This window comes from Arctopsyche grandis, chromosome 6, assembly GCF_051622035.1.
Source record: "Arctopsyche grandis isolate Sample6627 chromosome 6, ASM5162203v2, whole genome shotgun sequence".
Classification (NCBI taxonomy): Eukaryota; Metazoa; Arthropoda; class Insecta; order Trichoptera; family Hydropsychidae; genus Arctopsyche; species Arctopsyche grandis.
The window spans coordinates 3,764,488-3,787,969 of record NC_135360.1 but is presented as its reverse complement, the minus strand read 5'-3'; the positions used below and the strand labels follow the sequence as shown (position 1 = coordinate 3,787,969).

At 36.7% G+C, this 23,482-nt stretch overlaps 3 protein-coding genes across 4 annotated transcripts; 1 reads left to right on the top strand and 2 right to left on the bottom strand.

The window, feature by feature from the left end:
- Positions 1 to 10: 10 nt before the first annotated feature.
- Positions 11 to 8,588, bottom strand: LOC143913523 (UDP-glycosyltransferase UGT5-like). Of its 2 annotated transcripts, none has more exons than XM_077433371.1 (9): positions 8,529 to 8,588; positions 5,321 to 5,500; positions 5,150 to 5,228; positions 4,812 to 5,004; positions 4,544 to 4,738; positions 4,268 to 4,472; positions 2,640 to 2,859; positions 2,328 to 2,547; positions 11 to 469 (listed from the first exon to the last, which is right to left on the bottom strand). In XM_077433371.1, the coding sequence occupies exons 2-9, from the start codon at positions 5,483 to 5,485 to the stop codon at positions 160 to 162; spliced, it is 1,587 nt and encodes a 528-aa protein (XP_077289497.1). In that variant the 5' UTR covers positions 5,486 to 5,500; positions 8,529 to 8,588; the 3' UTR covers positions 11 to 159. The 2 variants fall into 2 exon arrangements, with proteins under 2 accessions (XP_077289497.1, XP_077289496.1); XM_077433370.1 differs by lacking the exon at positions 8,529 to 8,588 and adding an exon at positions 5,695 to 5,810.
- A 148-nt stretch (positions 8,589 to 8,736) lies between these two features.
- Positions 8,737 to 15,347, bottom strand: Cog7 (conserved oligomeric Golgi complex subunit 7). The gene is made up of 15 exons (XM_077433321.1): positions 15,297 to 15,347; positions 14,681 to 14,770; positions 14,533 to 14,613; positions 14,274 to 14,447; positions 14,066 to 14,203; positions 13,070 to 13,187; positions 11,820 to 12,001; positions 11,523 to 11,748; positions 11,319 to 11,452; positions 10,980 to 11,250; positions 10,720 to 10,905; positions 10,549 to 10,643; positions 9,197 to 9,301; positions 9,032 to 9,125; positions 8,737 to 8,942 (listed from the first exon to the last, which is right to left on the bottom strand). Exons 1-15 carry the CDS (start codon positions 15,297 to 15,299, stop codon positions 8,845 to 8,847), a joined length of 1,995 nt encoding a protein of 664 aa, XP_077289447.1. The 5' UTR covers positions 15,300 to 15,347; the 3' UTR covers positions 8,737 to 8,844.
- Positions 15,348 to 18,347: 3,000 nt separating this feature from the next.
- LOC143913538 (ribosome biogenesis protein NOP53) lies at positions 18,348 to 21,447 on the top strand. Its single transcript, XM_077433396.1, has 7 exons — positions 18,348 to 18,549; positions 18,633 to 19,009; positions 19,076 to 19,242; positions 19,312 to 19,431; positions 19,500 to 19,711; positions 20,941 to 21,131; positions 21,215 to 21,447. Exons 1-7 carry the CDS (start codon positions 18,425 to 18,427, stop codon positions 21,397 to 21,399), a joined length of 1,377 nt encoding a protein of 458 aa, XP_077289522.1. The 5' UTR covers positions 18,348 to 18,424; the 3' UTR covers positions 21,400 to 21,447.
- Positions 21,448 to 23,482: the final 2,035 nt, after the last annotated feature.

Here is a 23,482-nt window from a genome sequence, read left to right as displayed (position 1 = left end):
TGCATTGTTTGTAATTGGCCAGGAAGGCGCATTGGGGTTTATCTGTTAGGCCTTCCTGGTATATATGTATGTATATAATTAAAAAAAAATAGATTAGACAGATTGTTTAATTCTTATAAATATTATGGTAAAATAATGAAACAAATCAATTATACAAATTTATTGCTTTTTCTGTTTCTTTTTCGTTGGCTTTTCGACAACACTTGTTTCTTTGCCTTGTTCCTTTTTTTTTCGACAACAACACTTCCAAATTAGACACGAAAATAGTGCAAAGATGGTTCCCAAAGGTATGAAAATCACAGCCATGACGTCTATCAACAATTGGGAACACCTGCTCAACTGGGGTGGCGATAAATGTGGCGCTCCTTTCGTCCTGATAACATGCTCCACATGATAAACGATCATATCACGAGGCCTCATCGGTCTGTCGAGGAAAAGTCTTTGAACTTCTTTAGCGACTTTCAGATAACTGTAACATAATAAAGAGGGTGTGTCAAAATCGCGATGTTTTAATATACAATCCATCTTCAGCATAGTAGCCATGACATACCAAGGTCATGGCAACAATATCATTTCATGTGGTTTGGTGCAAACGATCGACAAGCACCAGACAGACTGAACCACAGATTAACTGGATGGCTGCTTTAAACGCAATTCTCGACTTCACGAATGATAGATTGCACATCAGATGACGAGACACCTTTCGATGTGCACAGATGCAATTATTAAAATTGAGTTGGATCTTTCTGGCGAGTTTAATAAGGCAAAATTCGGAACTAAAGTATCAGAAGCACAGAACGTATACAGGGTAGGTATGTCGGGACTTCGGGTAGATTTCGCTTAGTGTAAGTGCGAGCAGTGCGCACGCATAAGGTACACGTACAGTTAATTTGTGCTTCAGTCTGTCTGGCGCTTGTCGATCGTTTGCACCGCATCGCATTTCATGTCATAGTTCAGGATTCCTAACCGAAGTACGTGGACGTGAAATAATATTAATGGCAGGAAAAAATACTGATATTTAAGTTGAAAAATACATGCAAATCAAAATATTACGACCATCATTTGTGACGTTCCAACACCAATCATTATTTATGTTCATATGATCTGCCAAACGTTGCATGGGATGGCTTCCTACACCTGGTCGTTTTATAAATTCGGTAAAAACGAAACACGAAACTGTCACCATACTATTATTAAGTTTATTCCAAACGCATTTTCAAACGATTTGTGTAGTTTATTGCGGCTTCGTTTGGAATATAAGCATGCAAATGCATTTTAAATTATTTTCTAGATAATACAATTTATGGATATGGGCCGCTAATTAGTGTGCTAGTCAAAAAAGTTGAGAGCCACTTTTTAGTGTCATGGTTAAGGATAGGCGGTCGGTTTCTATTTGGACAAAAAATGGGTTCACCATTGTCAATTTCTATAGTCAACCTTTTTTTTGTTCTCTAGCTTTATATGACAATAGTAATCAACCCTCTAGGAAAATAGAAACCGGGCGCCGAAGTCTAGTAATGATTCAAAGTCGTAATTAGTCTTCGGCGTTGGCTGGGTGCTATCCAAATAACAATAGACCACCCCATTAGTTTTGTGACGGCTCTACGACATAGTCGTGTTTCGGTCACCATCCTGCGAGTTGGGACCAATTTGGCCATGTTGGTTAGTTGCTACTCCACTTCCTCCCCGGCTGTCGAAATAAACAGTTGTGCATTACCAACACAGTCGTCTCACTCGCCCTACCCCCATAGTTTACAAAAACATGGTTGACAATAATAATTGGCAATAAGTCAACCATTTTTTTTGCAAAAAAAAGTTGTCCCAACGCTAATATTTGGCCATAGTAGTGTTATACAGTGAATACATCTAATGTTTAGGACTATGTAATCAGAAACCAATATAGGAGCGAAAAATCGTAAAGCGAAAATAGCACAGTCCCAGCGGTGGCCCTTACGGCATAAACTCTGAGTTGATGAAGACTCGAAAAATGAACTCACCCAGGCTGGAAGGTAATACGGGACAAGTATGCGTGAGATTCATGGGAGGAGCAGACGAAACCGTCCTCCTAATCCTAGATCTTGTACACACTCAATAATTTTATCATTTTTCAACTCTTCATCAACTCAGAGTTTATGCCGAAAGGTGGACTCTACTCCCAGTATGCCAACCCCCTCTCATAAAGACGGGGTGTGCTCACACAAATTTCGTACAAAGTATTCTCCTAATAGGATTATTTCACGTTGACTTACTTGGTTTTGAATTCCTTGCATACCATTTTTAAAATTCATAATTTAAAATTTCGTCGCCATTGCGTTTAAAAAACATACTTGGGGTTTTGTAGAGCTTCTTCAATCGTCCATTTGAAAGAAGCTTCAGTAATGTTGTTAAAGTTCAAAACGATGCCGTGTCCCCGATTTTCCAAAGACTTTGCGTTGAAGTTCTGGTCACCGAATATTGGTATGGCCAACAAAGGCACACCAAAGTGTGTAGCTTCCGTACAACTCAAAATTCCACCGTGCGATATGAACAATTTAGTATTTGGATGAGCTGTTGATATGGAATAATTAATAAATAGTACACATACATATATAAATGGGCAATAAATTCATCTATTCATTCAGTACAATAATTACTCCTACCTAAAATGCCGGTTTGGGGCATCCATTTTCGGATAATGACATTCTTCGGCGTCTGCGGTAAAACTTCTTCGTATTTCCACAGCACGGTTTGTTTCAAAGTACCGAGAGTTTTTAACAGTGTGGATTTCAATTCGAGGCTCATGTCGCTGCTTTTCAAGTTGCTGCCCATGCTGAAGTATATGACGCCATTTTTAGCCGAGTCGAGTATTTTTTTCAAATCCTAAAACCGCATAGGCAATTATTTATTCAAGCCACGAAAAAGTCGTCTGTACATATTTATGCACGCCTTGATATAAAATCGAATGTCTATCAGTGTATGATCTTAGATAAAACCGCACAAAAATGCATATGCACAAAAAAAAATTCGGATGTAACCAATCCATGACATTATCTATGTATTTGAGGAATATAAGAAGGTCACAAAACAAAATTCGATAATTAATCAAACATACAAGTTCATGCATACCGGTTATGAGGGCATTGTCTATATAAATTGAGCGCAAATGTAAAGAAACTTACACAAGGCAAAAGTTCTACTTCCGTTTGTCGGATTTTGTTCGAATTTTTTTTATTACATAAAATTACTATAATTATTATACACATTAAGAGGGCTGTACACCCGAAACCTTAATTTTGTTGCCGTTTTTTTCTTCGATATATATATTGAGTGAATGCGACAATATATACATACATATATATCAATATATATATTGAGTGAATGCAACAGTTGCGCTTCGACCAGATAATACGTATTTTAAATCGACAAAATCGAGGTTTCGTATTCTCCTATTTTCTCCTCCAAAACTGGACCAATTTTTAAAAAAATTTCATCATCGGTATAAGAAAGATATTTTCTGTGCAACTATGCGCGTATTTTTTTTTAAATCGACCGTTAAATAACCATGCTAGACTCTTTTCGTGGGTGTAAAAAAGAGGCGATTTTATAGATCTTTGGCGGCTCCTAGCTGCTATAAAAAATAACTAATCAAAAAAATAAAACGATAGATGCATCCCAATGGTGGATATCCATAGCATATTAAAAAATAATTTCTCTAGTGCCATAATTGAGGAAGGGAGAAGCGTAATACGTTTGTATGGACAAGGTGCTGGTGTCCAGCCCACTTAAATATCAAGAAAATAAAAATAATTTAAAAGGTCAATATAAAATAATGAAATAATATATAAAAAAATACTACTTCCGGTTTACGAATTCTGACCAAAACCTTATCACCTCTAAGTTAGTACATAAATAAAACAAATATAAATTTCCAGCTTGATAAGTTCAGGGGTGTGAAAAAATCGGGTGGCCATAACATTTTTGACTATTCCAAGAGGAAAAATCCCACTTCCGGTTTATTAAATTTAGTGATTTATTTTCATCACATTGATACAAGAAGTATACTTGAATTTTTTCGAAAAGAGCACACATGTTTAAGGGGTCGAAAAAAATAGTGGAAGAAAAATCGAACAAGAGTAAACTGCTACTTCCAGTTGACGGATGCTTACCAAATTTTATATATAACTTGGAAACAGTCAAAATCTCGAGTTCGAATTTTCGAATGATCACAAAACTTCATCTATTGTTACTACGTACATACATAGATAAAGTAAATATATATAATAATTACCTCTGGAAGTGGTTCAGGATCTTTAATATGATAACCTCCAATTTCTATAGTGTGCGGAAGCAGAGGACGAGCTACACCGATCGATGGATGACTGTTAACCAACATGGCAGATATACGCTTCATCAGATCATGATATGAAACTCGTTTCGACTCTTCTGGGAAATATTCTTCATAAAGAGCTATCTGTACTGGTTGCATCAGAAAACTTAAAAAGTCGGGTTTTTTTTTTCACATGGTTTATAAACATGAATTGAATACTATAAATTAAAATATTACCGTTCTAGGACTTCTTGTCCTACCGATACTACAGTATTGATAACTCTTTGCCATAATGTCATTTTGGCTGTAAAAGTCGTCATTAGATTCGGCACTGTTGCTAATGATAGTGGGTTATTGGTCATGATTGACAACAATGACATTGGCGTAACCGGAGACAGTGCAATTATTGGACAGTCGTATTTGACACCAAAACTAAGCAAAAAAAAAAAAACAAAAATTACATCCCAGTTACATACTGCATACATAACATAAGTGGAAATTTTACCCAATTAACATTTCATTGAAAAAATGTTCGAAAATCACAGCATCAAACTTTTCCGACTTATCCGCCAATAGTTTTTTGACACCTTCATTCTCAAACATGTATTTAACAGTTGATTTTTGCAAGTCCGTTAAAGATTTTAGACCTTCAACGATGGAAGTGTTGAGAAGTTGGAACCCATTTTGGTTTTGTTGTTCTGAAAGAGAATTATAATGGAATTTAAGTCACCGTCTAATACAACAATTGAAATATTAAATACTGTATGTACATATATCAGTATACATGTGTGCCATGAGAATATATGTATATGCTTTCTTCAACTGATTATAAAGTACTTATACCTTTGTGCGTTAGGATAGCTGGTATGGGATAGTCTCTGAACTTTGGATCCTTCGCCGTGAACGCACTTATAAAAGTTACCTAAAAGTACAATATATATATATATATATATATATATACATATAAGTGAGACATGACTATTTTCACGCATCCATGGTCTATATCTATGGTACCTCATGACCACGATCGACGAGAACATCCACAACAGCCCGACAAAGATTGTTGTGACTTCGCGCCGGCACCGGACACACCATCAGAATCTTGTAGCTGCATGCCGGAGTCACGAAAGCACCGACCAAACAACACAACAACACGAACAGACCTCCATTGGGTGACATCTTCCAATGATGGATCTTGAATAATATTACGTAACAAAATAATTTATTTTTTTTGTTTGACAATAACCAGTTTTTTTTATATAGGATTCTACATTAACATTGACATTGAACATTCCTTCATGGCTCTATCTATTTTTGTCGAATAGGATGTGGAAATAGAGATTAAATCGTAATTCAGTTTCGTAATATGTAAATTTTGATGCACATACATTAGTATGGATGCCCACGTTGGTGGCCAATGTCCGACTGTGACAGACAAAGACCTTGCTTTCTATTTATGGTATTACAATAGCCCACCTCCCATCATTTTGTACAGACTGATGATATCATTTTGAGTACGTATTAAAGGAAAAGGGAGGGGAGGAAATCTACCGATAATAATTTTTCATCGGTCTTTCATATTTCTAGATATAATATAGATGAGTATTGTTTTATATGTGCTCAATATTTTGATATTTTTTTATACGGTTAGTAGGACTGTTGCTTAGCGGTATATTATCATAAAGTTTTAATTTTTATTTATTTTATCATATTTTATCATAGAATAATCAGAACAGAATAATCTATCAATCGAGATTCATTAAAAAATTCATGGCTTTTACAAAATCTTTCAGTTTTTATATGCATACTAGCTGAACCCCGGCATGCGTTGCAATGCCATAATAACGCATGCAGTTCTCGTTCCCGTTCCCGTTCTCATTCCCGTTCCCATTTGTCGGAAAAACGCAGGCAGCGAACACATTTGAAATTATTGCGTTGCAATGACACTCATTCCCGTTTTCCCGTTTCCATTCCCGATTTTTTTTCATCGTAATCTTCCCGGACATACATAAAACCAATCCTGAAAGTTCCATTGTAATCGCTTCAGTGGCTTAGGAGCCTATTCGAGACACACACACACAGACATTAATTTTTATATATATATATATAGATGCATGTAGATTGACCATATTTCCCAGGATTCAAAACGGGAAGCTCCGCAAAATTGTCCCAATATAATAAAAGAAGTGTTGCGCATCCAAAAATCTTTAAATTTTTCCCTCGAATAACCTTTAGTATTGTTACGTACACCGCCGAGTAGTTGCAATCGAATTAGGCCGAGTAGCATCCCAGAGACTGTGACCGTTATAATTGGTTTCAAGGATTATCTCTAGACTAAAGTGCTAGACTAGAAGTGCATGTAGGCTAAACAATGGCCACCGAAGTGGCCGCTATTTGGTCCCTTCGCAGAAGAGACCGATACCGTGGGCCTGGGTGTCGTGGGAATACATATCCGGGTACATGCCTAAACAATAAGGAAGTAACCGGATGCCTTGAGCGACCGACCCGATATAAGGCAATATCAAGACATTCTGGACAGAGCACTGGCGGTGCGTGTATCTCCTTAATCATCAATAAATGCTGTGAAACGCCTTTTACTTGGATCCTCCACCCACCCCTACGCCACAATATTATCAAGGAACTATAATTATTTTCAGAATGTACAAGGAAAATAGAAATTAACTTGATGCAAAAAATATTTTAATACATTTCAATATTTTAACAACGAAGTTTTTACAGCTGTAAACTTCGACTGTGGGTTGAAAATGGTTTATAAAATCTAGTATGATAAAAGGTTAGTAAAATATCGCAGTTCGGAAGAGATGCTCTCAGTCCAAAATCAATCCAAAAAGTCAAAATCACAGAGATGAAAACAAAGATATGTAGATGAGATCGAAAACAGAGAAATGTTATTATTATGACATTTCTCTGACCAAACCACGAAACGACGGGTTCATGTGCCGCAGGCTGATTTATTTTAAACCGTGTAAAATCAACAAAATAAAACTACTAATTTTATCCAAAAAGATATTCTCGGTTTCTTTTCATTGCAAAAATTATGTACAACTGAAAGTTTTCATTTCTTCTTTTGATTAGTAATATATTTTATATAAGAACGTTCATTACTTTAAAAGAAGAGAATTAAACAAGATGAAATTTAAATATAATATTGTATTTTACAGACATTTAAAAATAATTTTGATGAAAACAATATCACAAAGCCGTTTTTATTCAGAAACATGTAACAAAATATTTAAATGGTACTTTAAAATGAATATATTGTATGTTAATGTCTATTTATATGATAATATTTGTTTTCAGGAAACAAATTGATTTGAAAAATCAATGAAAAATATGGAAATATATGTATATATTATGGGTTTGGTGCTAACGATCGACAAGCGCCAGACAGACTGAACCACAGATTAACTGGATGGCTGCTTTAAACGCAATTCTCGACTTCACGAATGATAGATTGCACATCAGATGACGAGTAACCTTTCGATGTGCACCAATGCAATTATTAAAATTGAGTTGGATCTTTCAGGCGAGTTTAATAAGGAACTAAAGTATCAGAATCACAGAACGTATACAGGGTAGGTATGTCGGGACTTCGGGTAGATTTCGCTTAGTGTAGGTGCGAGCAGTGCGCACGCATAAGGTACACGTGTCGTTAATCTGTGCTTCAGTCTGTCTGGCGCTTGTCGATCGTTTGCACCGCATCGATATATTATATAATAAAATTCTTCTGTGACCAAACGGGACAAATCAAAAATGTTACAAAAATGACGGGACGAACGCAAAGCACGTAAAAAACGGGACTGTCCCGGATAAAACGGGACATTAAATTAGCATTTGTTTAATTGATAATTGTGTTGAAATATAACACTCTTGTAATGCCAAAATATGAAAATATCCAGAAAATTCAAATAAATAAAATAAAACAAAATAAATAGTATTTCAGAATGATACATATTTTGCTCGACACATTTACAATTTGTTCTCAGAAGCAATCCGACAGCACACAGCTAACAAAACTATCGATTAGATAATAATGAAGTCATCGGCAAGTACGAGTTGCTCATTACGATTAGTCAACACTGTATAATAACGTCGTGAACTCTTTAAATCGTCCGCAAAACAATCAAATAATCTAAATTCGGCATTGAATTGTGATTACATTTTATAATTGTGTTTAGGAATTATGAAAATACACGCCTACCTTGTCGCCCGTTTAATTGTACAATGACTGATTTGCGCCAATTAAAATAAGCCTACAAATGATAACATGTTAATGCTTTTATGTAATTGTGTGATAAGGATGGAACAAAGTGAGGATAAAAGCTGTATATATGTAATAACATATCATAATAGTAACGATATCATAAAATGTCACATAATGGATTCGATAATAAAACTAATTTATTTTTTAAATAAAGGTAAATTTATTTATTATAATAATACACTAATAAAATATTGCTTAAAATCTACACAATGATTGTAAAAATAGCTATAGCATTAAATCACTTGCGAAAAATTCATTCTACGTTAGTCTGTTTCTTTGTCACGGTTTCTGATAATAATTGTAATCCTGATGAGCCGGCTTCTAATTCTTCAAGGACAGACGTCAAATATGCTGAAAGTTATATGGTAATGTTATGTATTGTTTGATATTTGATATGCAATTGCAATTAATTAATATAAAACGATTTTGAAGACCATTACCGATGTCGGTAGAGCATTTCCGCACTCCCAAGCTATCCATTTTTTTAATAGAATTTATTTTCTTGGCAAACATTTCACACGCTGCATTGCATACCTGTTTGATTTAAGTGGTTTAGTATGTGTACAATTATTAATCGAAGAATTAATGCTTATGTGTGAAAGAACCTCATTTAAAAATCGATAAGCTGGATCTTCTTCGTTGAACGAAACCTCTCCCCGTTCTAATAATGGTTCTAGATGCTGCGGCAGAGTCATCAAATACTGTCCTACCTGAAATTTATCGTGTATATTAATGTCATTCAATATCAATGTATATAAAAAAATTCGTATGTGATCAACCCACGACTTTATCTATGTATTTGAGGAATATAAAAATGATAAAAAACAAAGTTCGATAATCAAACATACATATACGTTCACACGTTCCGGCTATGAGAGCATTTTCGATACAAATTGAGCGCAAATGTAGGGAAACTTACACAAGACAAAAGTTCTACTTCCGGTCGTAGGATTTTGTTCAAATTTTTTGTATTACATAACATTACTACAAATATTATACACAATAAATATCAATAATTTAAAAGTTCGAAATTAAATAATGAAATATTGTTTTAAAAAATTTCTACTTCCGGTTTACGAATTCTGACCAAAACCTTATCAGCTTTAAGTTAGTACATAAAGAATACAAATATAAATTTTCAGCTTGATACGTTCAGGGGTGTGGAATGAATCGTGGTCACAACATTTTTGACTTTTCTAAGAGGAAAAATCCCACTTCCGGTTTATAAAATTTAGTGATTTTTTTATTTTCATCACATTGACACAAGAATAATACGCATCTTTAGGGGGTCGATAAAATAGTGGAAGAAAAATCGAACATGAATTAACTGCCACTTCCAGTTGACAAATGCTTTCCAAATTTTATACATAACTTGGTATTAAGTTTAAACTTCTAGATATGAAATTTCAGTTCAATGAACCAAAGGTTTTCTGAGAAAAACGTAAGAAACCTTGATTCTCTAGAGTAAAAGTACTACTTCCGGTTTAAGAAATATATTGGGGTATAAAATTTATAATTTCTATTACAGGTAAAAAAATTTCAGTCCGATTCAATTAGCGGTTTGGGAGATAATTGCAGGTACCATTTTCGGTCAACTTAAAAATTTGAAAAAAATTAACGTCGTTTCAATAAGAATTTCAGTAACCGATACTAAGTTTCAGTTCGATAGGACTAACGGTGTTCAAAAAATCCCCACAATACACAGACACACGCACATTTTTTCTAGATCACGAAAAGGTGATCAGTGATCGATTCTGAGTTCGAATCAGTCAAAATCTCGAGTTCGGATTTTCGCATGATCACAAAACTTCATATATTGTTACTACGTATGTACATAAATAAAGTAAGAATAAGTTTAGCATTCTTATTCGCTATGAAAATCTACATATATGTAATATGCAAGTAATGAAATCCATCAAACCAACTTTAAGATACTTCAAAATACTTGGATTCATACTTGTGTAATATACTCTTGCGGCGACAGACTAAAATCTGGCAAATCGACAGCATACTGGTCGTTATCGCACCATCCTTGAAGATGTTCGACGGAATCTATCAAAAAGAAGAAAGAACAAGTATATAATATCACGCACACGCATAGCATCCCCATGCAAATGAAAATTCATACCCAAGTGTGAAGAAATCGGCGCCAATACAAGATTAAGCGCCTTCTGTCTGAGTTTCTTACACAGTTTATCCAAAGTGGAATTCAACGGCGACGACGATACCAACGGAGTCGTCTCAGTCTTCAACAGAACGCTCCAATTTCGCAACGACTGTGGAAGAGTGGACGTTCTTTGTAGCAATGCCTCATCTGTAATTACACGCACACATCAAAACTTAATGAAACCTTGCATTAAACCTCCTCAGATATGTATTCAATCTGACCGTCTTTCGAATCGACCAGAAGCGACTCAACGTCTGCAACCAGGTGTTCAAGTTGAGCTGAAGCCTTCAGGAGCAGCAGACAACCAGTCAAATTGTCGACGATCGTCCAGCCCGTGCACAATTCCTCGATCAACCACTGAGCTGCGTACGTCAAGTGCACCGGTGCAGCTCCTCTGGATAGATTTTTGCCTTGGGTTAAACGGGATGCCACGGTTCGCAGTCCTTTCGAAATCCGTAATTGTAAAGTTGTGCCGATATCGGTGCTGTTCGCCTGAAATAAATATATTATTACTGGTGCTGAAATAGAATTTTCCATCTCTAAAATTGAATATTTAAGACCTCTAGAGCTGGAGTCGGTCCAAGATCATCGGACATGGCCGAAGCCAATAGTCGTCCGAGTCTCGATAAGCCATTCCGCACCGGACTATAAACAGCATATGCGAAATTTTGAAGATCCACCTCCGAAACTTTGCCTAAAAATTATCAGTACACATAAGTCGAATCCAAAATAACCTCACTTTACATATGGAAATTAACAAAAACCTTTTTTTTCTTGCTCTTTATTGACAATATTGAAGATTTCGTGTGAGAAATGATCGCACGCCACCAGCAGTTCGCCGAGCTGATCCAACTGAGCCGCCGAAGAATCGCTCTTGTTATCGTTGGCAAGTTTTTCATTGGCGTTGATCTCGGAGAGAACTGTTCCGTACAATCTAACGAGCCATGGTAGAGTTTCCTCGCCCGGACACACTGAAGGAGCCCACTCGAGCTGGAAATTTCAAGTGTGAGGTTTCAATTATCGGAACGCATTAATATTTTCGGTTGCCTCTGATGATGTACCTGGTGTGAAGCGTGTCGTAGGAGTATGGCGTGAAGATCCCTGAGTGCTAGCGGTGAAAGTGTGGCAATTCCTGCCGGAATACGCGCTTTTAATGCACTGGCTTCACAACGAGCTCTATATACGCTGAGGGCATCTTTGCGTCTCATCGCCAAGAAAATCTTCCATAGCTCTTTGCATTTGTCTAACAGAGTAAAATATTATTTAAGTAAGGGTGCAATTTAACAGTACATTAAGAACAATACTTTGTATCTAAAAAAAAATGTTTGTGCATTAAAAATTTGCATTATTTTCGGTGCATTAAACAATCTCGTATTGTATTGCATCGAATAAAATATTTTGGCATTATAAAGTGACCATTAAAAAATATGAAACGATCATTTGAAATAAAAAAATGTTTTTTAAAAACATACCTCTTCTATAATTTGTATATAAAATTATTATTTTGAATAAAATCAATAATTTTATTTTACTACCGCCATCTATGTTTAAAACTAATAAACAAACGGTGGATAAACGTCAACGACTATCTCGCCGGGCAGATATCAAACGCGTCTTACACGATATTTTTGCACCATCGTAATGGCGGAGGATCCATTTACTTATATTGATGACCAAAATGAGCAATATGGCAAAGTATGAAAACGATCGGATAAGAGGCAAACTTTTTCCTGAATTGTAATCGTAAGTGAAACGTAAAGGAGGTATGTAATAAAAATATATGCTAGCATTAGAATAGATATAAAAAGTGACAACGTTGCAGCAGTCTTCCGCTATTGACAACCGTCAACTGTCAAAAGTGTTTACTTTTGTTTACGTATTACGTATGAATATGAATGATGATGTCAGATCGTAGAGTCGAAACCAAGGTCGTAGGTGTCGAAGGTCTCAAGCCGAAGAGTAAAAAAAAAAAAAAAGAATCCAGTAGAGAGAAGCGTCGGTCGTTGTCAGTTCGTATTTGAGTATTCGCGACGTTGCCGATACAGTTCATCTGTCATTTTACGGTGGCCGTTACTGCATTGAAAGTGACTTGAGCGAATGTCGAAAGATCGAAACTTTTTCGCGATTTTTATGACGATATGAGAAATAGTCCATTTACCATGCATACGTATGAAGAGCGGGTAGTATATACATATATACTACCCGTTTACCATGCATACATTCTTTTCGATCTTTGCTTTTCGATTTTCCAACTTTTGATGCAGTGACCCAGACCCAAAAAAAAAAAAAAAATGAATTGTACTGTTTATACCTGATTGTTGTTCGGTAAAAGCTTCGACAACAGTCGGACTCAAAACTGCTTCAAGACGATTTTTCAAACCCTCCAATTGAATTCTTTTGTCTTCGTGGTCACTTGATCCCGATAACATCTAAAAAACATTTAGAAATTAATTCTGCGGCTCAGTCTAGAAACAAGTAACTTTCAATATTGAACAATATCTATCAACTCCTTTCTACCAACTAGCAATATCTCGAGACTCGTTTTCTCAACTTTTCGTCTGCTTAAACAGGAGTTTGTACATATATGGTATACAATAATGTTTTTTTTTTTTTTGTATACATGTATATAATATCTTTAATACGCTAGACATATCGTGATCATTCATAGATTTTTTACCTATTAACACACAATTTATAAGTTGGTATCAACACATTTTCGTATTTCGTGTTTTGTATATGTATGTTACAGTCGAAGTGTATTTTCAGTTGTAATATCTCCCAACCGGCGTTTTAGGTCATTCATATTCGAATACAATTCAACTAGTAAACTGTTGCTCCACAAGCGCAAATATACTTTCAACAATGTGCGCCAGTTGTAATATAACGGTTGATTTTTGACAGTTCTAATGTTTCCACGAATGCTTTAGAATTCAATAATGTGCTAATATTTGCTAGGTATTATGAACTATGGTAATAAGTATTGTATTACGATAACTCTAAGAATGTGTTCAAAACAAAAATGTGGCTGACGAACTTAATTTACTGGTTGAATGATGTTTTCCTAACCTGATACCAACTTATAGTTGAACTGAATTTTCAGTTGTAATATATTTTGACCAGTTGTAATACATATGTATATGTATACAAACTCAACGACAAAATACACCAAAAAAGTTGGGAAAACGAGTCTTGAGATATTGGTGGAAAGAGGTAGACTCATCTATCAACAATAACACAAAACTTTTCGACTAATAAGTGAATACATATACAAATAGATTGATTACATTGTGTACTTAAAATTACATACGTCTAAGCATTCGTTCATATCCTCCAAAAGCTTGGTATGACTTGGCAAATCTAAAACCTCTCCAGCTTCTAACGCGGTCTCCAATTTACAACTGAGAGCAGCCCATTTGTCCGCCTCTTGCAGAGCGTGTCTCGCCATCTGACACAATTTATACGATCGTAAGCTAAAATACGACAACAATATTTACATAGCGTAATACAAATTATACTTCAAGTTTCGCTTTGAGTCTGTCGGTGCGCTGGAGCATGTGAAGAGGATGTCCGGCAGATTGTTGAGCTGTCGTCAAGGCGTCTTCCAATTCGCCCGATAGAGAGGACAGCTCTTTAGCACCCGCCTCTACCAAATGCGATTCGCTTATTATCTTCGGCAATCCAGAGAAGACCTGTGTTAAAATATCCAAACGATTTAGAGCAATCCAAACTATGTATACACCCACAATGAATAAATATTGAAAGCAATTATAGTACTTGAGATGTAGTCTCTTCGAGAGCATTGTTCAGCTGTTGCATATATAATTGAAGTGTTGAGAGAGTGTTACTGAGAAAAATCTGTAAAAAGTAATTAACGTAATATGATAGTTAAGTGAGTGTATGTATCTATTTTGGGTTTAATTACCTCTTTGTTATCATTTTGGTTTGATGATTGGAAAGCGTTGTTAATCCATTCTTTAGCATTAAAATCATCGCCAGAAAATGATTTGATGTCCTGGAAAGTATGAGAAACCGGTCAGTTTTGTGTATTGCACAAATGAATGATATTCTTAAACAATAAACTTTATATACAAAAAATGTAACGACTTGTGGAAGGTATCATTCAACTATGTCACCACTATTTGAAATTTGATGGATGTACAATAAAAATTTATGTACAATTCATAGATGTCTCGTTAATTTGCGAGTTTTTTCAGTGTCTCGCAATTCAACGACTTATAATAAAAAAATGCTGCATTTGTATTTGTAATTGGCCAGGAAGGCGCATTGGGATTTACCTGTAAGGCCTTCCTGGTATATATGTAAAATAAAATAAATAAAATAAATAAAATAAATTCTATGAAAAGTTATTCTGCCATTGAATTAAAACATTGAACAAATTTAATACAATTTCATTACGAAAAATATTTTTTCGTGCTTAATTTTGTGTATTTTGCGATATTCAAATTAGTTACTATCTTACTATTACGTTTCCAATTTTATAGTTTGTGAAAAAATCAAAGCGCTGTTTTACGACTTACCATTTTTATGATGAAAAATAACACGTTGACAAATGTCAAAGTGACAGTTGATACAATATTGCCATTGTCAAAAAATACATATAATGGTCGGTTCGGTTATTACTAGTCAAATGTGAACCGGTCACAGGACAACCGGTCGCTCTAGATCGGTCACACGTGATCACCCGTCCCACTAAAACTGGTCACGAGAAAACTGGTCACACCCTAAAATCGGTCAACCAGTTTTCTCGTGACTGATTTTAGGGTGTGACCAGTTTTCTCGTGACCAGTTTTAGGGTGTGACCAGTTTTGGTGTGACGGGTGATCACGTATAACTGATCTAGAGCGACCGGTTGTCCTGTGACTGGTTCACATATGACTAGTAGTCCGTTTACCATAATGTTCATCGGTTCGGTGATTATTCCGCAAAAACGACAATCGTGGCCACAAAAATCGCGAATACAGAATATCTGGCACTCGAGTTCTCGTTGGTATAATATTTCGATTGATGGGCTTTTTGTGTGCCAGATGTTCAATGATGCCAGATGCCACATGTTTCGATCTAAAATCTCGATCACGGTGTAAGGATATAGCACGACTTGTACCATACGAAACTAGGTCGATGATATCACCTATTTCCCTAATCGAACTTAATCTGTACAAATTACATCATCGCGTCCTGTTCTCCGAAAAACTTCGTCCAGCTTACCCATAAAGGCGATTAGACTCGCTCCAGATACGCCATCACGAGTACACGGGAAATCCCAAGGAGCTACGCAATTACACATCAAACATAGAACACAAAGGAAGACCTTGACCCCGTTGGAATCTTCCAGAACGTGATCTCACCAGCCCAGCTACAGATTGCTCAAGTAACACCTTTATAAACTAGCGAATCGTCCCCAGATGCCAATAAGCTTCAGGAACTCGACCTGGCTCGATCCAGCGAATCCCCTACCTATTTCGCTGTACATACAAATACACCTGTATTAATCGAGTAATAAAGATCCTCTTCAAAATTCAACTTAATTTCCATAGGCCGGGAAACGGTCCGAACCTTTAACCCGCCCTGTAACGGAATGTCTGGTACTCGAAAATTTACGCGAATCGTCATACTAACGACAATTCGAGTGTCAGATATTTCGTAGTCACGATTTTCTTGGCAACAATTGTCGTGTGCGCGATCGCAATGTACTATGGAGGATGAACGAATGAGACGACTGGCATGTTAATGCACGTGTTTATTATATGACAGCTGAAGACAGAGTGAGTAGCAGCACTCCGAACCCAGCCGGGTTGGTCCCCACTCGCAGGAAGGCAACCAAACTCGACCATGTCGTATAAGCGAGCCGCCACATCACTCCCCCCCCAGCATCAGCGATACCAAAATTACAAAGAAACAAATTTTACAAAAGAAAAAAAATTATTGTTACACAAAGAGAAAAAATTATTACGTGGGGAGAAAAAAAAATGTTGACGTGGGTCATCCGCTGTGTACATAGGTGTACCTGAATGGTCGGTAGATTCGAGGGCGGTGACGTCGCGAGCAGGACGGTGGGTGGTCCGATGGTCGCGCGATGCGATGCTGCGGCGGCGCCGCTCTTCCGAGGCTGATGTCGGTTGGTGGGGCGGCGGGGGCGGCAGGGGCATCGATGTGGTTGATGATACTCCGAGCTGGACTGTGAGTCGTTGTGGCTCGTGGAGGTGTTGTAGCGCTACCGCCCGTCTCGGCGTGACGACGCTCGTGGGGACGGACGGGGCCTTGATGATGATGATGATGATGATGGTGCTGAGGTGGTGTATGTCTTGTGGTGCTGGATGACCGTTCTATGTGTAGTGGATCGCGCATGACTCCACATCCAGCTGTCAAGATCGTCGTCTCATTCGCTCCCCCATTTTTTAAAAGCACCTGTCGTCGACGTTGTGGCTGGACGTCGGTAGGTAGGTAGGTAGGTAGGTAGCCGTGTCTGCTCGTTTATTGTCACCCGCGGGCCGCGACGCGTGTTGATGGCGATGGGGGCGCGGCGGGTAGCTTCTCCCGCCTGACTCGGCGAGGCAGGGATGAGCGGCATGTTGAAATTGATCGAGGCTGCGTGGCTCGATGTCGGGGGTCACCAGTATGGAGGATGAACGAATGAGACGACTGGCATGTTAATGCACGTGTTTATTATATGACAGCTGAAGACAGAGTGAGTAGCAGCACTCCGAACCCAGCCGGGTTGGTCCCCACTCGCAGGAAGGCAACCAAACTCGACCATGTCGTATAAGCGAGCCGCCACAGTACAAAATAATCCGTTTATCGGTTTTTTGACGATCTAATTCAAACTCTTGGTAAAATTGCTAAGTCAAAGCTAAGTCTATTACTAATTGTCAAAATCCGTCTCGTGAAGAGTCTCGTTTTTTCTGTCTGCCTTTATGGTGTCGAGACGTGGACCATGAAGGTGGCGGATAGACGGAGAATCGATGCCTTCAAGATGTGGTCCTGGAGATGGCTACTGCGCGTGCCTTGGACCGACAAACGCACGAATGTGTCTATTCTTGAAGAATTAAAAATCAAGGATAGACTGTCAACAATATGCCTGAAACGTATATTGCAGTTCTTCGGCCACATTGCACGAAGAGGTGAGGAGAGCCTGAAGCGGTTGGTTGTGGTTGGTAGCGTCGAAGGCAGAAGAGCCAGAGGCAGATCCCCCGCACGCTGGACTGACCAAGTATCTGCAGCGACGGGCGCTTCCATGGTAGCAAGTCTTCGCCTGGCCGAATTTAGAACTGAATGGAGGCAGCTGGTTGACCGGACATCATAGTCACGATCCTCAGTGATGAGGGAACCATAATAATATATATAATAATATATATAACCATAGCAATATAATTCAAACTCTGTAATAGCTATGATCATCAAAAATAGAAAATGTTGAATTTAGAGGAGGCCAATATTGTCTTGGCATAGTGGAATCTTTTAAAAACTGGCCTCGTATAAACGCAGCATAATCCACATGAATGTCTTTTTATCTCTCGTAAAATATGTGTCATGAAATTGTTAATCACTTCGCTTCAGGTTATGCTCAATCATTTTGTTAATTTATCTTTACGTTGTCGACTCTGTTGTTTGACAGTTGTTTCTTTGCACGTGGTCATTTGACATAAGCATGGTTGGTGGCAAAGTTCCTGGCTCAGTTAGGGCTTCAGGCCGCAGCAAACAGTCATGGAGAAAAGCTCGACTTCCGGGTCTTGATGAATTTCTCGAAGACCAACAGCTCCAGCAGCGACTTGGGTAAACCTACGACATACATTCGTTGCATTTGTATACTAATCTTATTTATTCATACATAACCTATAATTGTGTTTTTGTTTCAGTACAAATTTTGAAACCAAACCAGACGATGAACTTTTCGTGGTCGATACTGCACCGTCTAAAAATCAAACTAAAATCAAAGAGAACAGTGGAAGACATCTGACAAAACTTGAACGCAGAAGGCTGTTGCAGCAGAAGGAACCTGCCTGTTTCCAAGCATTGGTGAACACGTCTAAAGTATCCGACCCTAGCGGTAAAAGAAACCACACTAAGCTTGCGACCCTCAGTCGACACACGATCAAGAAGAAATTGAGAAGCGGCGTCACCGAACGCAAACTCAACGATGTCAAAATCAACAGGGAATTGCACAGAAGTAGAGTGGAAGCGTTTAAGAGAAGTTGCACAGAGTTTTCTAGAGATCTTTGGGGTGAAGACGAAAGTAAGTTCAGTAGTAAAATCAAGTGTTGAACGTACAATGTGTTTATTTTATTGTGTTTCATTCCAGCTACTATTCAAATAAAAAAAAATGAACCCATCAAGGAGTGGCTCAGTGTGGATACAGTGCTTTGTAATAATCTGAAAGTTAGAACAAAAAAACCCCAACCTCCCAAATCAGGTTTTCCGTCTATTTCAGTTCCTCATGAAGGCACTAGTTATAATCCTACATATAAGGTATGTTACGTTTCATTTCGGTCTTTGTTTAATTGAATCAGATCGAATGTAATTGGATTTAAAATTCAGGCTCACCAAGAACTGTTGCAAGACGTTGTAGACACCGAGTTAAAGATAATCAAGGATGAGAAGCACCTCGACAAAGTCACATCGAAGATGTTCAGAAAAGTCACAGCGGCAGAATTATATGTATGTGTTGCTAATTTTATAATCGGTTTAATGAATCTAGTAGATCATAGTTTGACTAAAAATTGTAGAAAGAAAATATGGAACAACTTCGACAAGGATTGGACGATAAACCAGAGGAGAACGAGCAAGATAACACAGAGGAATACAAACCTATAAACGCTCCGGTGAAAAACAAAAAGAAAGACTTGAAAACCAAACGGCATATTAAAGAACATAATGCCGAGAAAGGCAAAGCTAAAGACAAAGCTGTAGAGAAGAAGAAATTAGCCGACATTTATAAGTAATTATACATTTTTATTTTATCTATGTATGTATGTAGTAACAATAGATGAAGTTTTGTGATTGTGCGAAAATTCGAACTCGAGATTTTGACTGATTTGAAATCAGAATCGATCACTGATCACGCTTTCAAGATCTAGAAAAAATGAGTGTGTATTTTGAGGATTTTTTGAACACCGTTAGTCCTATCGAGCTGAAACTTAATATCGATCACTGAAATTCTTATCGATACGACGTAAATTTTTTTCAAATTTTTAAGTTGACCGGAAATGGTACGTCCCTTTAAAGGGGTCCTCTTTTTTTTTCAAGTTTTTGATTTCAATTATCTCCCAAACCGCTAACCGAAACAGAAGTTTTTTTACACGTAATAGCAATTATAAATTTTACACCCTAATATATTTTGAATATTTTTACCTGAACCGGAAGTAATACTTTTACTCTAGAGAATCGAGGTTTTTGTATGTTTTTCTCAGAAACCTTTTGGTTTTTTGAACTGAAATTTTAGCTTAATAACAAGTTGTGTATAAAATTTGGTTAATATCCGTCGACCGGAAGTGGCAGTTTACTCTTGTTCGATTTTTCTTCCACTATTTTATCGACCCCTTAAAGATGCGTGCTCTTCACGAAAAAATTCCAGTATTATTATTGTATCAATGTGATGAAAATAAAAAAAAATCACTAAATTTTATAAACCGGAAGTGGGATTTTTTCCTCTTGAAAAGGTCAAAAATGTTGTGACCACGATTCTTTCCACACCCCTGAACGTATCAAGCTGAAAATTTATATTTGTATTCTGTATGCACTAATTTAGAGCTGATAAGGTTTTGTTCAAAATTCATAAACCGGTAGTATTTTTTTTTTAAACTATATTTCATTATTTTATTTTGTTTAATTTATTTTATTTTCTTGATATTTAATGTGTATAATAATTAGTGATTTTAAGTAATAAAAAAATTTCGTACAAAATCCGACAACCAGAAGTAGAACTTTTGTCTTTTGTAAGTTTCCCTACATTTGCGCTTAATCTATATCGAAGATGCTCTCATAACCGGTATGTGTGAACGTGTATGTATGTTTAATAATCGAATTTAGTTTTTTAACTATCTTATATTCCTCAAATGCATAGATAAAGTCATGGGTTGGTCACATCCGAATTTTTTTTTTTTTTTGATGAATTTGCGTTCGTTTTATTTTTTTGTTTTGTAAATAATCAAAACTGTCGTTCATTAGGTTGAGGTTCATCAAGGACGCTCTGCAAAAACAGGAGAGTTTGCACGAGGCTCAGCGTCAAACCCGAAGTGTCAAGAAAGCGTCCACTATAAAAACCCCTCAGATATCTGCACGAACGTTCGAAGAGCCGCCAGCCACCTACCAGGCTTCGGAAGATTTGTGTGGCAATTTAAGGAATGTTAAACCTCAAGGTAACCCACATAATATTAAAAGTATACGCACGTGTATATGTATATGTCAAAAATTGATTCTCATTTTTAATTTGTTTATATAGGTGGCGGTTTGTCCGAACACTTTGTCTCGCTCCAGCGACGGGGTATCGCTTCCGTGTCAAAGATGAGGACTCTAAGGAAAGCCCCGAAAAAGCGGTATACGCTATCTTCACATCGGATGCCTTGGCAGCAGATAGAAATGCCCGTCAAAAGCAACAAGAAGACCAAACAAGCGATTGCTATGTGATTTGTTTTTGTACATGCTTATATGCGAAATATATTTATATATATATGAATGTTGTGTTTATTTTATTTAAATCGTTACTATCTGGAAAATTGAGCTTGATTCAATATTGGGAGCTGGAGACATAAAATGTTAACATATTTTTCAGGAGGACTTTCATTGCCGAATCCTTTTAACATTATTTAAATCTTTAATTTTGACGCCTTCAAATGGAGATTTGATATGAAATTATTCTTTTCTTGATGTCAAAGACTTTCAGGCCAATCAATTCTTCTTTCACGTTTGCTCAATGCTGAGCATCGTGGTCATTGGTATCACATTGGATTTGATTGACAATCCTCCTTCACTCCCGGTTCTGTGCCAAGTTAAGAGACGATCCCACTAGTTCCTTGATTTGGTCAGACCATCTCTTGGGAAATTGTCCTCTCGCCAGCCTTCCCTCCAGCGTTCCGGTGACTACCAGCCTCTCCACATTCTTCCTGGCCATATGGCCAAAGTATGAAAGAACCATTTTCTTAGATATTGTGAAGAGTCTGTCAGCTCTCTGCTCAGTCAACCCTGAGGATGAAGATGCTTGTGCGTCTTGCGGTCCATGGTATGCGGAGCATCTGTCTCCAGCACCACATTTCGAATGTATCTAGAATGTTCGTTTCGGTTGGGTGATTACTGGTCACAAAGTCACTAAAATCTTTATAACGGAACGTCTGTCAGCCGAATAGTCCATCATACTAACGATAACTATCTGTCAATTTCCTGTTCAAAATGAATATTGGAATAATCGGGTATTTTATCTTTTATTTGTAGTACTTTTCAGCTTTCAAATCTCTATAAGTAGTCGTCCAGTTCAAATCAAAAGTCAAAAGTACGTATTTTCATTTGGGATTTTTTCCCACTGTTAATACTATTTTATAATTGAGTATTTTCTATTGAAACATGTTTATTGGGATAGTGTTCTGGCCACACTATTTTTTGTTGTCATTTAAAAGGGTTAATTGGAAGTATGCTGAATTTTGAATCGGTAAAATTCGAGCTAAAAGCTCGTACTAGTATTTACACGAATCTGAATTGAATTAATAGGGATAATATATTAAATTGTCTTTATATGAGAATTAAATAAAATTCCACTTAGAAAAATCATATTTCGACTATTCTTGTGGATAAATAACAAAAATTCGTTTATTTTATCGAGGTAAGCCAGTTATCAATAGAATTTTTGTTATTAATACTATACTATTTTTTTCAATCGAGGTCAGCTCATGGGATCGAATCCGGCGCCTCTCGGTGTTAAGCAGTAGCTTAACGACCGAGCTATGCTACTGGTTAATGTAATATGCGAAGGTAGACCGCATACTTAAGAGGGCTGTACACCCGAAACCTTAATTTTGTTGCCGTTCCTTTCTTCGATATATATATATATATATATATATATATATATATATATATATATATATATATATATATATATATATATATATATATATTGAGTGAATGCGACAGTTTCGCTTCGACCAGATAATACGTATTTTAAATCGACAAAATCGAGGTTTCGTATTCTCCTATTTTCTCCTACAAAATTAGACCAATTTTTAAAAAAATTTCATCATCGGTATGAGAAAGATATTTTCTGTGCAACTATGTGCGTATTTTTTTTAAATCGACCGTTAAATAAGCAAGCTGGACTCTTTTTGTGGGTGTAAAAAAGAGGCGATTTTATAGATGTTTGGCGGCTCCTAGCCGCTATAAAAAATAAATAATCAAAAAAATAAAACGATAGATGCATCCCAATGGTGGATATCCATAGCATATTAAAAAATAATTTCTCTAGTGCCATAATTGAGGAAGGGAGAAGTGTAATACGTTTGTATGGACAAGGCGCTGGTGTCCAGCCCTCTTAAGTGGCACCATGCAATGTTTAGCATTATAATATTATGTTATGTTCTACTAATTATATGTAGTTTTGTTAATTATGTTATAATTTTGGTTGTTACTTTTGTTATACCTATCATACATATATATTCATTAGCAATTTGCTATAAATAAATGAATAAAAATAAATAGATACGGCTGATGAATGAGAATGAAAAGA